The sequence below is a fragment of the Sarcophilus harrisii genome, chromosome 2 (assembly GCF_902635505.1).
Source record: "Sarcophilus harrisii chromosome 2, mSarHar1.11, whole genome shotgun sequence".
NCBI lineage: Eukaryota > Metazoa > Chordata > Mammalia > Dasyuromorphia > Dasyuridae > Sarcophilus > Sarcophilus harrisii.
In genome coordinates, this window is record NC_045427.1 from 361,983,195 (window position 1) to 361,998,894 (window position 15,700).

At 39.4% G+C, this 15,700-nt stretch overlaps 1 protein-coding gene across 3 annotated transcripts in view; it reads right to left on the reverse strand.

The window, feature by feature from the left end:
- Nucleotides 1-4,276: 4,276 nt before the first annotated feature.
- Nucleotides 4,277-15,700, reverse strand: part of HHIPL1 (HHIP like 1) — a 94,225-nt gene continuing 82,801 nt past the window's right edge. For 2 of the 3 annotated variants that reach the window (XM_031953281.1, XM_031953280.1), the window contains 2 exons: nucleotides 10,755-10,837; nucleotides 4,277-5,313 (listed from right to left, as the gene is read on the reverse strand). In XM_031953281.1, the coding sequence (XP_031809141.1) occupies nucleotides 4,724-5,313; nucleotides 10,755-10,837 (673 nt within the window). In that variant the 3' untranslated portion in view covers nucleotides 4,277-4,723. The remainder of the gene's footprint in view (nucleotides 5,314-10,754; nucleotides 10,838-15,700) is intronic. The other variant, XM_031953282.1, reaches the window with a different exon arrangement.

Below are 15,700 nucleotides of genomic sequence, written 5' to 3' on the forward strand. Positions count from 1 at the left end.
AAAGTTAAATGACTTGCCAAAGATCACTCCTAGCTCTTACAATAAAATCAAATTAGGTGTTTATTTCAATAACAAAATTTCAAATGATATTCCTCGCACCATTACTTTATAAAAGTAAAAATAAATATATAAAAGGTTTAGTTAGGAATTATGAAAAAGATTGCACAATGAATGTGAAACTTAAAAAGGGTGTCTCAAAGACAAAAGATCCAATAGGAATTTTAGCTGAAAATATTATAATGACTAAATACTTAGTCATGGCAAGTTCAATAACATATCTGAAGAGTTACTAATCACACTTAGTGGAAAAAGAAAAGGAAAACCACTCCAGTATCTTTGCTAAAAAAAAATTACCAAATGAGGCCACAAAGAGTTGAACATGATTGAAATGATTCAACAACAAAAAGTCACATCTAGAATCTTTTTTTGTAGTATGCTTCATTTAATTACCTCATTAGTAAATTTTTACTGCATGTGAAGAGGTAAAAAGATTCAAACTCAGATCTTCTAACTTCAGATCTAGGGCTTTCCCAAATGACTTGCCCAAGATCACAGTATGTTAATCTGAACTCAGTTGCTTTAACTACAAATTCGAGAGAGAGGAGTGGAAAGACATTGAATTGGAACCAGATGATTTGGGTAGTATGGATCAGAAGCATGGGACACCATTAGGGGACAGAAAGCAGAAGATGAGTGTACCATTGGAAGGGTCTTTGTGCAATGATGGACAACAAATGGGACATAAATTACTGAAGATGAAGATGGAGAATTGTACCAGGAAAAGGAAGAATAAGGTAAGGAAACCTATAGAAAGAACAGTAGAAAAAGTCAGAATCCCTGGGTTTTGAGACTCAGATCTGGGTAACCATGAGTAAAGCATTTTATCTCTCTGAGCTTCAATTTCTTTATCTACAAACTATAAGTAATAATCCTTGTCCTATGTATACTGCAAGATTATTTTGTAGGACACTATTAATAGTAAAGGATTATAGAAATGGAAGCTATTTGTTGCTAAAAGGAGGTAAAAAGATGTTTTACATATAGTGCGTTATTATTTGCAAAAGTTTCATGATGTGGCAAGAGTGTTGGCTTTGGAATCAAAAGATATGTGTTTATGTGGATATAAAGTCTAAACTACACCCTTTACTTGCAGTGTGAACTCAGGCATCTGTATTACCTACCACACAGGGTTAGTCTGAGGCTCTCACTATAAGAGATTCTAAGAATAAATGGTCTTATATTTTTACAGTTTTGTCAATTTTGTACTGTATCTCCAAAATATCCTGTCCGTCAATACATGCAGCTTATTCTGGTGTGGAAAATAGAATTATTGCTTATAATACTTTCAAAGAAGAAGAATCAAAACATTCAGTGAAACAATAAAAGACAAAGTAGATTCAATTATTCAGCATTTATCAGGGGCATGTTGCAATATGGCAGCAAAGATGACATCTCTTCCCAGCTCCCAATACATTCTGTTCTCTGAAGCTCAGATTTTGGCAGGGCCCTCAGACACAGGGAAACATTTGGTTGCGGTCATAGCCCAATTATCCAGTCTCATAGACTGCCATGACAAAGCCTGGAGAAATTTATTGACCCATCTCAGTTTCCTGTCATAAGGACATGCCAAAATATGATGTAAAACTAATTTGGATCAGGTCTTTTTAGACTGAATGTTCTGGAGAAAGAGGCAATATTAGTCAGAAAATTTGGGTGCTAGAATCTGCTATGTAACTTTGAGCTTTCTTTGCCCTTCTCTTTGTAAAGGGAGAGAACTGGCTAAAGGACTTCCAAAAAAGGTCTATGCTATAGTAGAATTAGACAAATCTCTAGAACTATAAAAATTTCTCTCACACTTCCATATCTTCATGCTGTTTTCCCATGCATAAAATGTATTTTCTCTCTATCTTTGCCTGCTAAATCCTTTAAAACCTAACTCAAATTGACTCCAAGAGATTGGAGTCATATTGGAGATGACCTTTTCCAAGGAGATAGTACTTTAATTTTTGATGCACATTTAATATGATGATATATTTTTAGAAAGGCATAACACTAGGCTCACCACAGAATAATGCATTTTTTAGCCATGGCAACTCATGAAAATCACCTATTAGTGGGATCCACAGTAAGAGAAGGAATATGTCCCCCTCCCCAAAAAGTTACCGATCCTTAAAGTTGAAGGTGCTAACTATAGATATATTACTTATCCCCTTACTACACTGATATCCCCCATACCAGACTAGTTCCTTATAGCCATGGGCCATGTTTTATCTAAATTTTATATCTCCTCCACCATCTAATAAAGTATTTTTCATATAGGAGGTGTTTACTAAACTGTTGTTGATTTGTTCATCAATAATAATCAATGGTTCTACAGAAGATTTCAGGAAGTCTATATGATAATTTCATACTTGATAAGTTGTCATCAAAAGGCCAGATTCTCAAGTTAATTTGATTGTTCTCCTCCTTTCTCTAGAGTAAATAGAACTCCTCTACCAGAATTTCATTTCCTTCCAAATAGGAATAGTTTCATTATTGTATTTCTATCCCCAGCATTTGGGATATAGTAGATACTTAATAAGTGGTTTATTGATGAATTAATTGGATTCCAAAGGGTGCTGACTCAGCAGGGATAGTACAAGCATAGTAGCTTCCTGAGACTCTTATTCAACATATAGCATTTAAGATAGGAATACTTCAGCCAATACTTCCTTCCCTTTCTGATATTCCATAGGACTTTAGAACGTCAATGTCAGAAGGGGCCTTGGAATCATAAAACAGATTATCAGAGTGGGAAGCAACCTCAGAATCAGAGACATAGAGCAGGCATTTAGCAAATGATTTGTTCAGTTTAACTAAAGGACGTCTATAGCATCCCTAACAGATGCCTGTCTAGCCTCTGTTTGAATCATTCCAATGATGGAGAATTTACTAACTTAGAAGTCACTCCATAGATACAACTGCTAGAGTTGTCTCATTTAGTCTAGTTCTTTCACTTGAAAGTTTAAAAAATGGAGTTTAGGGAAGTGACAAATTCACAATCACAAAGGAAAATCATTCTACCATAGGGCTTGTCCCACCCAGTAGTTTTTGAAGCTGGAACTGAAGACTTCAGGAATAGTCAAGGCAAATATATAGTTTCTGTGATAAGGGTTTCTCATTTACCTGCATTAGAGGAAGCAGAAACCGTTCCTCATGTCCCTTGGCCAAACTTGGTCCACCTCATATGAGTAACTTTGATTCATAGGAAAAAGGAAGCTCATAGAACACTATTCAATCAATCAACCAATGAGGAAGAATTTATTAAGTGACTACTAAACAATCCCTACTTGAAATGAGTTTACATTCTAAAATATGAAGTTATGACTGCTTTACTTGGTCAGTGCTCATGGGCAGGGACTGGGACTACCTGATTTATAGGGTCAGAGGATTTAGAGCTAGAAGGGACTTTATATACTATTTTATTTTTATAAATAAGGAAACTGAAGCATTGAGAGGTTGTGATTTACCTATGGTCACATAAAGAGGAACCAGTTTTGTACACAATAACTTTTGACTCCATATACTAGACTGGAGCTTTTTGATATGATGTTCAAAGAATTGTAGGATTTACAGGGAGAATAAGAGAACTACCTAATAAGAGAACTCCAACAGAATGTGAAGAGAAAGAACTGTTCATTTTTATTCTCATATTTCCAATATCTAGCCCAGGGACCTATTGAGCAGGCATGTAGCAAATGATTTGTTCAGTTGAAATAAAGGACCTTTATAGCATCCTTAACAGATGCCTGTCTAGTCTCTGAATCATTTCCAGTGATGGAGAATTCACTATCATAGAAGTCACCCTATTCCATTATTAGATGGCTTCAATGATCAGATTGTATCTTAATATTGAAACAAAGGATCTTGATAGTGACCCAAAATTGTCCTTCCTGCATTTATACCTATTCTGTTTTCTGGAATCTGTCAACACTCAGATAATTGGCAAGAATGTATTAAATAATTATTGTTTTCCAGACACTATTCTGGAGTCATAAAGAATTTATCTTTTTTTTCTTTCTTATGGTAGCTCCTTAATTATTTGAAGAAAGCAATCAAGTCACTCTTATAGCTTTTCTTCTTACAAACCACCTACAGCTATTTCAGCTGGTTCTCATTGGTCTAGTCTCCAATCCTCATCCTTGCCACTGCTCTCTCACTCTAGTCTATCAAAATCCCTCTTAAGATGGATGGAAATAAACAAAATATCCCACATATGGTACAAACAAAACAGATGTCAAGATCCTTATCTTTATTACTCCAAACACTAGCCTTTTATTAATGTAGCTGAAAAAAAACAAATGACTCCAATTCTGTACCTTGCCAAACTTGAGTGATGAGCTTCGATTTTCCAAATTTTGCCCTGCTGTTCCTCTGAGTATTTAGAGGAAAAAGGAAAGGAGGGAGGGAGGGAGAAAGAAAAGAAAGAAAGATGGAAGGAAGGAAGGAAGGAAGGAAGGATGGGAGGGAGGGAGGGAGGGAGGGAGAGAGGGAGGAAGGGAGGGAGGGAGGGAGGGAGGAAGAGAAGGGAGGAAGGGAGGGAGGAAAATCTCAACTACACATATTTGCCCATATGGGCACACATGTACATACACACATGCACAGTGCAAAATAGCCCACAAGGCCACTTCTGACTCTCATCATCCCTCAGCATCAGCTCCAACCCCCCCCCCCCCCCATGTGTCTATAGATCCGGATCTTGATGGCTGCATATCACGCCTGCATCCTCCTTGTGGTCGCAGTTGTGCTTGCCCACCCCAGCATGGAAACACTCCAGCAGGGTTCTCTCCTGGCCTGTGCAGCGCACGTCGTCCAGGAGGATGGGCAGGGAGCGGCCCTCACCAAACTCTGCCCTCTTGGCTGCCTTGACCACGTAGGGGAAGCCCAGTTGGCGGCAGACAACGGCTGCAGCCTTGGAGTCCCACACATCATCGCAGACGGTGCCCCAGCGCCTGCCCACATAGATCTCCACACGGCCCCGGTCCCGCCCTAGGGACTGGTGGGTGACCAGTCGGACGGCCCCATTTCGGAGGGGGGGGGAGGCTGTGCTGGGCCTTCCCTTTCTCCTCCCGCCTCTCCGGCCAGAGGGCCGTCGAGTAGAGCTCAGAATAGGTGTAGTCGGGGTGACTGAGCGGTTTCGGAGGAGCTGCAAAATCTGCTCGGCCCAGTCAGGGGTGGAAGGAGGTGTGGGCCGAGCTGTGGAAGTGCTCCGTCGTGGGGCTTTGGTGGTGGTTCGCGGCTTAGGCCTTGCAGTTACGGTTTTGGAGATGAACTCTTAAAGAGAAAGAGAAAAGTGAGAAAAAGCAACTTTCTAATTTTGGCCTTTTGTGGTATGTTACTGGATGGAGCCTTTGACAGACCTTTTTGAGAGAATAAAACCAGAAGGACTCAGGAGATTTCATCACTTTGGCTGTTTCTGGCCTTGGGAAACAGCATGGCCATTGCCAATCCCTTTGGTACATTACATCTCTAAGATCTCAAGCAATTCACAGCCCAGCACAATACATGAAATTCTTCCCAGAAATACACAAAATCTAGGTAACACAAACACAGAAACTTATTCAGAAAAGTAGACTCCACCATAGGATAATACCTGCTTCTCAGAAAATCACAGGATGCCATATTTGCAAGAGACTTTAGAGGCTATGGAGTTCAACCTATAATAAAAGCAGAAACCGGTCCTGTACTCTCCACCTGAATATCTCTCGGAGCCTATTCTAGTTTTAAACTACTCTATAATATACTAAACTATTCTAGAAACTCTACTGTTTCTAAAATTGTCGTTTTATCTTTTTTTTCTTTGAAGACAATTGGGGTTAAGTGACTTGCCCGGGGTCACACAGCTAGTAAGTGGTTAAGGGTCAAATTTGAACTCAAGTTCTCCTAACTCCACAGCCAGTACTCTACACACTGTACCACCTAGTTTCTCTTCTTCCATATCCTTCCTCCTTCACCTCCCCTCTTCCCTTTCCTCCTTCTCTCCCTCATTCCTCCTTCCTTCCCTTTTTTGCCTCCCTCCTTCCCTTTCCTTCCTTTCTCTCCTACCTCCCTCCATTCCTTTCTCCCTCTCCTACCACCCTCCGTTCCTCCATCCATCCCTCCTTCCCTCCATCCTTCACTTTCCTCCTTCCCTTTCCCTTCTCCTCTCCCTCTCTCCCTTTCCTCCCTTCATCCCTCCTTCTCTCCTACTCTCTCTTCCCTCCTCCCTTTCTTCTTCCCTCTCCCCCCCCTCCAGCTTTCTAGCTCTCTTTATATTAAACTTAAATTTAATTCTATCCTCAGGCATAGTGGATAGAGTTTGGACCAGGGATCAGAAAGCCCTAAATTCCAAATGGCCTCCAGCATTTACTAACTTTTGTATGCTCTTCAGCAAATTGCTTAATTTCTGTTTACCTCGGTTTTCTCTTCTATAAAACAGGGATAAAAATAGCACCTACCTCCCAGGGTTGCTGTGAAGATTAAATAAGAGAATAGTTGTAAAACATTTAGTACAGTGCCTGGCATATAATAAGTACTATATAAATGTTATTGTCATTATTATTATTATCATTAAATACGTGAAGCTTTCATTTTCTTCACTAGTCTTCTGTTCTTCAGGTTCAAGATAGCAATTCATTTAACAAATCCTCTCATGACATTAATCCTGGTCACTCTCTCACAAGTTTACTGGCTCTAGGTCCTGTTTATCATGGGTGATAAACAGAAGTGAACACAACCCTCCCAGATGTGGTTCATGGAGGGCAGAGTATAACAATGCCATTATCTGCCAATTTTAGGACACTATAACTCTCTAAATACCATCTAGGATAATGTTAAACTTTTTAGGTTGTTATAACATTCTATTGATTCATATTATGGCTGACATTTTAATCTCAGAATCTATTAAAAATTCCAGATACTTTTCATAGGAACCATTATCTACTCATGTCTCCCCAAAACTGTAATTTTAATCTAAGTACCTGACTCAGGGAAAGTCACCTTCTATAATTTCAATCCACTGGTTCAAGTTTTGTCTCCTAGGAACTGCTCAGAATATTTCTAATATCTTTTCTATATGAGGGTCTATAAGATAACTGAAGATGGCAACTCTGTCTGAGGCTTCTCTTCTCTGGTCTAAACATGCTAATTCATCAAAACCATGAAGCTCTTTAACATCCTTGCCACCTGCCTCTGTCCACATTCCATTTTTTTTAATGTTCCTCCTAAAACTTTATGCCCAGAATAGTGAGCAATACCATAAGCAGTATTTTTCAAACTCTTGCTTTTTAAGCTTGTTTCTTAGAGGGAGAAGCAATCAGGGTTAGATGACTTGCCCAGGATCATACAGCTGGTAATTGCCTGAAGCTGAATTTGAATTTAGCTCTCTATCCACTGGGCCACCTAACTGCCTTACTCTTTACACTCTTAAAATTATTAAAGATCTCAAAGGGCTCTTGGTTATGTGTTATATTGATTGATATTTACCATAAGACATATTAGTTTCATTATTAAAGTTATTTTAAGCTCATGGATCCCTTGAGAGGTCTCAAGAACTCTCAGGAGCCCCCAGATAACACTTTGGGAATTGCTGTCATAGACCAAAATTCAAAGATAGTTTTCAATAAAGAGTTGAATCAACAGAGAGAGTACATGTTGGGAAAAGAGTAGAAAAGGGAAGAATAGAATTAAATATACCAGCATCTCTATAATCAGACAGGTGGAGCACTTTATCTGTGGAGTTAAAGGAAGCAGTCATTGCCCTTAGAAGTAATTATTAGCCTTTTGTCTTCCAAGTCTCCTGCAGGCAATAGATAAGGCTAGTGAGAATCTGAAGCTCTGGACGGGTGCTTGGAATAATCTATTACACTGCACTGTGGAGCTAACTGTGCTGATGGAGCACAATAATTAGCAGGGAGTAGAAAACTAAGGTAGCAAGACAGCACTGAGTTGCCCTTGGTTATTCCAGATTAAGATTTAGATGAATGAAATCCTAGGGAATTGAACGAATTAGCAAATGGGATTGAGGAGCCTCTGTCAGAGTGGTCTTTGGAGTATTAGGGAAAATAGGAAAAAACAAAGGGAAAATTTTTTGTTGAGTTGTATCTGGTTCTTCATGACCCCATTTGGGATTTTCTTGGCAAAGAACTGGAGTGGTTTGTCATTTCATTCTCTAGTTCATTTTACAGAAGAGGAAACTGAGGCAAATGCAGTGAAGTGACAGCTAGTAGGTTGATGAGTCTTTCTGACTTAAGGCTTGTTATTCTATCCACTGTGCCACTTAGCTGTGCAGAAAAATGTCCTGATGCAAAAATAAAAGCTAGCAATGCATTGTTCTAAAAGAATAAAGGGGTCATTTGAGAGTATCTGTGACAATCTCAGAGAAGAGGATGGGTTTGAAATGGGCCCTGAAGGATGAGTAAGAGTGTGCTAGACCAGGTCTGGGAAATCGAAGAAATCCCCTGGCAGCACCACCCCAAAAGAAAGGGAAAATAGGGCCTCCCTGAGGCCAAGGAAAGGGGAGCTGAGAGACAGTAGAGTTTACTCCCATTTTTCCTGCTTCTTTCCCTATATAAGTATAGGGGAAGATTGGAGAAGAAATCAACTCAAAGGCAGGGGTCGCTGCCAGCCACAAAAAAAATGCATCTGACTCTCCCTCTTGCCCTGCATCTTCACTTGAGTCACAATGCCCGTGCTACTACTTTTTAATTTTCTTTCTTCTGCTAACTGAACAGCCCCTCCTTTCCCCTGATTTCCTTGTTCCCAGGTACTAGACTCAAAAGAACTCCAAATGCATCTCTCCCCACAGCCTTCCCCCATCACTGGAATGTGTGAGAACAGCTCAGGTTGCCATGACAACCCAGTCAACAGAGAAGACTTTCTTTCGTGACGTCTCCACCACTCCCCCAACTCCTCTTGGCCCCAGACAGCTTTGAAATTCCATAAGACTGCAAAGATTTCCATTTCTGACAACCTTCATGGCTGGGGTCAGCCTGGTGTGGAGGAAGCAACCCTGGTCAAAGAGTCAGGAGGTCAGATTTCTTAGTCCTGGACATGTCAGCGACTAGCTCATGGCCTTAGGAAGCAAACCCCTTAGCATTTAAAAGTGTAAAAGACTCTAGGGAGTATTTAACAAAGCGCCCCCCTCCCTTTAGAGATGAAAAAAACAGATCAAGAAAAGGAAACTGACTTGAAAAGGAAACTGACTTGCCCAGAGTTACTGAGATAGTTAAGGAGTGACTCTGGGATTATAATAATAATTCATCCTTCTAGAGTGTTTTCAAATTTAAAATTATTTTCCTGATGGCAATCATAGGAAGCAGGTAGCAGATAGGTGGGACAAACCCCGTTTTAAGGGAATGCTTTTATCTGCATGTCTCTTCCATTTAGATTGTTAACTCTTTGAGAGCATATTGTCTTTTACATCTTTTTGTGTTCCTAGTAGTTAGCACATAGTTAGCCCTAAATAAATGTTTTTTGATTGACTCAACAAATTGATATTCTTAAAGCACAGATCAAATCATATTTGAGAAGCTCTTAAGTAGTTCCCTGTATGCACATTTTTACTTGTCATGTAAAGCCTATATACCTGGGATTGCATTAAAAATTTCTCGGGTAAAAAGGGTTTAATATCCCCAGAAGATATATAACACAATGCTTTGCACATAATAAACAGCAAGTTTTTCTTCCTTCTTTCCTCTCTGTCTCTCTCTCTGTCTCTCTCTCTCTCTCTGTGTGTGTGTGTCTGTCTGTCTCTGTCTCTCTCTCTGTCTCTCTCTGTGTCTCTCTCTGTGTGTTTCTGTCTCTGTCTCTCTGTCTCTGTCTCTCTCTGTCTCCCTCTCTCTCTCTGTCTGTCTCTGTCTGTCTCTGTCTCTCTCTGTCTCCCTCTCTCTCTGTCTCTCTGTCTGTCTCTGTCTCTGTCTCTCTGTCTCCCTCTCTCTCTCTGTCTCTCTCTGTCTCTGTCTCTCTCTGTCTCTTTCTCTCTCAGTCTCCTCTCTCTCTCTCTCTCTCTCGTCTTCCTCCCTCCCTCTCTCTTTCCTTTCCTTTCTTCCTTTTTCTTTCTCTCTATTTCTTTTTTTCTTTCTTTCTCTCTTTCCTTCTTCAAGGTTAAGTGACTTTCCCAGGGTCATACAGGTAGTAAATGTCCAAGACCAGATTTGAAATCAAGAACATGAGTCTTCTTGATTTCAGATTCCACATTCTGTCCACTGTGCCAGCTTGCTGCACCATCTAAATATCAAAATCTTATAAAAAATAAAATATTTTTCTTCTTCATTAGTTCTTTCACCATGTTTTGACCATGGCAGCTGGTCAAGAAATACTGATTAACTCAATTGCTTCCCTCTCTTTTTGGAGCCAGAAGCCATGCTCAATTTGGGAAATATAAAGCTTCCCCATGTCCACACTATCTGTATCAGTCATGGTGTCATCATTGCTATACCCTTTGGAGTCCTGTAATGTTGAAACCAACCCTAGAAGCCTCCCACATTCATCTTAGGGGCTGAGAGATGCCCATCACCAAAGAATAGCATGTTATAATAAAAGGGTGATGGCTTTAAATCCAGAGTATTGGTATTTGCATCCAGGCTTTGGTATTTATCATATGTATAATTTTAGGCACATCACCACTGATTTCCTTTTCTGGAAGATAAATACCTCATCCTAGATCATCCCTCCCAGTTCAGACTTCTATGACTCTGGACTTGGCATACCAAACATAAAGAAGCAGCAAAACTTACTCTCTTTAGGTTCAAAGCTGATGATTCGACTCTTCACTTTCACTGGGGCTGCCTTGATCTGACACTTGCCCGGAGGAGCTCTCCTGCCAACACATAAAAGGGGCCATGAGAAGGCATCCTCAGTGCAACGATACCAAGGGTTGAAATCAAGAAATATCTCCTACAGCTGAAAAGCTGACCTTGTCCATCCCTCTTGTCTGCTGGACTCACCAGAGCATCTCATTTGGGAGAAAATCAGGTTCCAAAGCTAGCCCCAGTCACCATTTTAGCATCTCATCCCATTTCAATGAACTCATCCTTATGTCCAACCCAAATGTCTCAAGCTATAGTTGAGCAGTGATGAAATACAGGATAGGAGGCCGGACATGGAACAAGGGAAAAGCTGATAGGAAAGTCAGAAGGAGAGACAGAACCAAGAGTCTCTGAGGCTCTTACATATTTAATCTAAATCAGATTGCTTGCTTTATTTGAAGATGGGAAAGAAGAGAGGGAAAGAGAAAAGTCTGGAACACAAAGTCTTACAAAAATGAATGTTGAAAACTATCTTTATATGTATTTGGAAAAATAAAATACCGTTGGGGGGGGAAATCTATATGTTATATCTAACCTAAATCAAATTGTTTGCCATTTTAGGAAGGGGAAAAGGAGGGAGGGAGGGAGGGAGGAAGAAAAAAAATGCAACTAAATTTTTCAAAAATAAATATTAAAAATTGTCTTTACGTATAATTGGAAAAAATAAAATACTACTTTAAAAAAATCTATGTGTTTAGACTTCTAAATTCCCTTATATTCCTGATACTCTCTGAAGTGCTAAAGTGAACTTCAATGGAGAGAGAAGGGATAAAGACATTCAAGGTACTCAAGGGAGATAAGATTAACACATACAAAACAACAGCAAACAACAAAAGACAATGTAATAAAGTGACTTGGGTGATAAATTGTACAGCATAGTCCATAGAAGTTCAGAGCTGGCTCAGAAGAGAATAGATTCCCTTTTAATGTGATGAGCTCCCTATCTTGGGGTGGGTAAGTTTATCTCAAGTACAGAATGAATGACCACATGTAAGAATGGTAAGTTGCAGAAGGGATTCCTGTTCAAAAGCTAGTTGGGTAAGACTGATTCTAAAAGTCTCTGTCAACTCCAATGTTTTATGATTTTCTAATTCCTTAATTAAGGAGAGGCATTCTTACACACACACACACACACACACACACACACCAATACGACCCAGAGAGGGGGGAAAAACCTCCTTCATTCAAAAGAAAAAAAGCTTTCCCAAGGATACTCTGGAGAACCAGTGTAGTTTGTTGTTTGTTTGTTTGTTTTTTCAGGCAAATTCTCATCAGGTAACAAGGAAGATGAGAGCTTGAATCATCTCACCGTGGAGAATGAGAACAATCTTGCCTTGAAATCCTTGCCCAGCACTGTGATCAGCTGGGAGCACCAGGCTGCTGAGGCATGAAAAAATCATCAAACAGCCAGAGCACATGATGAGCAGAGAAGAGTTTCTGGGGTCATAAATCCAAAGGAGGCCAAGATCTTATCAAAGCTTCCAAGTTTGGGGCAAAATGTATTCTCCACATGGCAGCCCAGGAGATACATGTGGAAAAGCTATAGGGAGCTAATCATAAAAACAACCCCTCACTGGAACAGTGACAGAAATTACAGAGCACTTTATCCTCTATCATTTCATCTTAATGATTACAATAGCTTACAAGTTTGGAAGAGGAAGGCAGGATTATCCCCATTTTATGAGGAAATTGTTTGGACTATTAAATTGTGAGACACCCAGTGCTCCATGAAAAATCTCCTGCAAGGAAGAATCAGCACCTGTTCTAATCAATAAAATCACCCTCATGCTGTTATAAAAAACTGTCAGTAAAAACCCTAATTCAACTTTCAGATTTTATAGATGAGGGCAAGAAAGAAGTGACTCACCTACATCTCACAACTAAAAAGCATCAAAGCTAGTATTTAAATTCAGCTCTTCTGGCAATACCTAGTGCTCTTCTGGATTCTCCTTCATGGACTATGTCATCCTTCCTCTTATCTTACTATGATAGGATTTGGTAGGACAGCCAACTTTGGATGTCTTCACTTTTCCATAATTTTCATTGACTCTTCTATAGAGCAGATAAAGTTGTTCCTGTCTGACATTTAGTGTCTTCCATTTTGGGATATCGATCTACCAATGCAGTTCTATTTCTCACTGTTTCCACTTGTGTACTCCATATTTCAAACTAGACTAGTCACTGTTATATGAAGAAAGATTGCCACCTTCTTATCTCTGCAACTTTTAGTTTAGACCATTCCCTGTATTTTTTAGTGCTTTTCCATCCTGACCTATATTGACTCCTTCTTAGTGAAACCTGATTCAACTAGAAGCATTCCCCGATTTTTCAAGCCAGAATTCAACTCAATAAAACTTTCAGGACATGAGTTTAGGACATAATAGAGAACCACTCAAGACTTATCAAACCTGATTAACTGTTACCCACTTCTAGTGATCCAGGTGGGTATAGTGATACTGCCAGAAGAATCTAAGTTACACTACATAGGATTATGAGGTCTTGGATAGAAAATCAACATTTAAGACAAAGGCTGGAACATTGTTTACTGGGACAGTAAAACCTATTGTCCTAGAGATTTCAAAATTCTGAATTCCTATACTCAGAGTCACTACTGGGTGTCTAGGCGGAAACTCCTTCCTTTGCTACTAGTCTCAGCACAATCATCCCCATTCACTTTATCATTATTCCTTCTAAATTCTGCATTCCTCACTCCTATATTCTTTTGTACCCTCTAGTAATCCCATTCTATTGTTAACAACCCACTTTTCATATTTGACCTCATGAGAGGTGAGAAGTATATCATGGTATCTTAGATAAGGATCTGGATTATGAGTCAGGAAGATCTGGGTTGAACTCCTCCATCAGATAATTAATAATTGTATGACCCTGGGCAAAAGACTTAATCTTTCTGTACCTCAATTTTCTTAAGTGTAAAATTAGAGGGTTTCACCCAATGGCCTCTAAGGTTCCTTTCAATTCTAAATCCATGATACTATGTTCTTCTATTCACACTTCTTCCATCTTCTTGACCTCACAAAAACAATCTCTTAGTCTCTGAGATTGCAACAAGGGAAGAAAGATGCTTTAAATGTTGTTTCTTGGCCCCAGAACGATATTAGAAGTAATGGAAGTTCCAGAAACATAGATTTAGGCATGATAATAATAATAATGATAGCAATTGAAGATTTGTATTTGTAAAGTATTTTACTAATATTATTTCTTTTTATTCTCACAATAGCCATGAAAGGTAAATGCTATTATTATCTTCTTTTACAGATCAGAAAACTGAGGCAAGCAAAGCTTAAGTAACCTACTCACAGTCACACAGTAAGCCTCTAAAGCCAGATTTGAATTCAAATCTTCTTGACTCCAATGCTTTATCTACTATGCCACCTAGCTACTTAAGTTTATTGCAAGTAAGAATTTTCTAACAATTAGGAGTTATCCCAAAGCAGACTTGGACGCCATTACCTTTGGAAGTAGTAAGTTCTTTTAACTAGAGATCTATAGGCAAAGGCTGGATAACTACTGATCAGGTGGCTGTAGAGGAGTTTCTTGTTCAGTTTTAGGTTGGACTAGATGGCCTCCCTCAGAGACCTCTCTGAGCTCCTGTGATCTTTCCCTCCTCCAAACTAAACTACCAAAAGTGTTTTGATGGTATTTATTACACTCTCATACAAGAATATGTCTATGTTTAGCCAAACCCCATCCCCATTATCATAACTAGACTGGATGGGCAGTGGCAGTGTCCTATTCATATTTAATACTATTATCCCACTAAAGTTAGTGTCTTCCCCAGGATGATTCTCTCTAATCTATCCTGTATTTTTATATTTCCATGTTGTCTCTTCCATTAGGTGGTGAGCTCCTCTCCAGTAGAGATTGTTTTTCTGCAGTGATTAACACAATGTCTAGCACATAGTATGTACTTAATAAATACTGGCTCACTATCTTCTGCAGCACCTACTACATGATCCTGAACACAGCTGAGGCTCGAAAGATTTGTATAAACCATTTCTTGGACTTCCCCATTCCACATCCACATTCCCTGCAAACATATGATGGTGGCCAGAGAGCCTTTCTTTTCAGAAAAAAAGCAAAATAGCTTTATTACTATATCCTACAGTGCTGTTCTGAGATTCGAATGAGTTCATGCATATAAAGTGTTTCCTAAACTAAGTGGAACTCTGGATAGTGTCAGAGTCAGGAAGACATTCTTCTGAGTTTAAATCTGGCTTTAGTCGCTTATTAAATGTGTGACCTTGGGCTAGTCACTTAATCCTGTTTGCCTCAGTTTCTTTATCTTTTAAGTGAGCTGAAGAAGGAAATAGCAAGCCAGTCTGGTATTTGCCAAGAAAACTGCAAATGAGGTGATGAAAACTGATATTCAGTCAGATATGACTAAAAAACATTGAACAACAACAACTAAAAAAGTGATATGGAAATATCAATTATTACTATAATTACAAAACACAATGTTTCCTCCTGTTGGCAGGACTCATTGTGAGACACTCCAGACAGCCAAGTATCAGTTGAATGGGACAAGCCATATATTAGTATGCATGACAGCATGCCTGTAAAGGCAACAGAGTGTGTTATACTAGCCAGAAGGGGCCAGGGAGGAATTCAGGCTGAGCAGTGATAAAATACATAGCTGCATATGGATAGATATGAATGAGAGGGGCAAAACAAGAAGGGAAGGCTACTTTTATTAGTCCCACAGGACAGGCAGAAGATGGACAGGTAGGAGGAATCACAGAACCACCGAATCTCTGCTTCAGAGGAGATCTCAGAGCTCATTTAGTTGAACCTAACTATAGATCTGATCAGAAATCTTTTCTACCACATCCCTGAGAATTGGCCGTTTAGTCTTT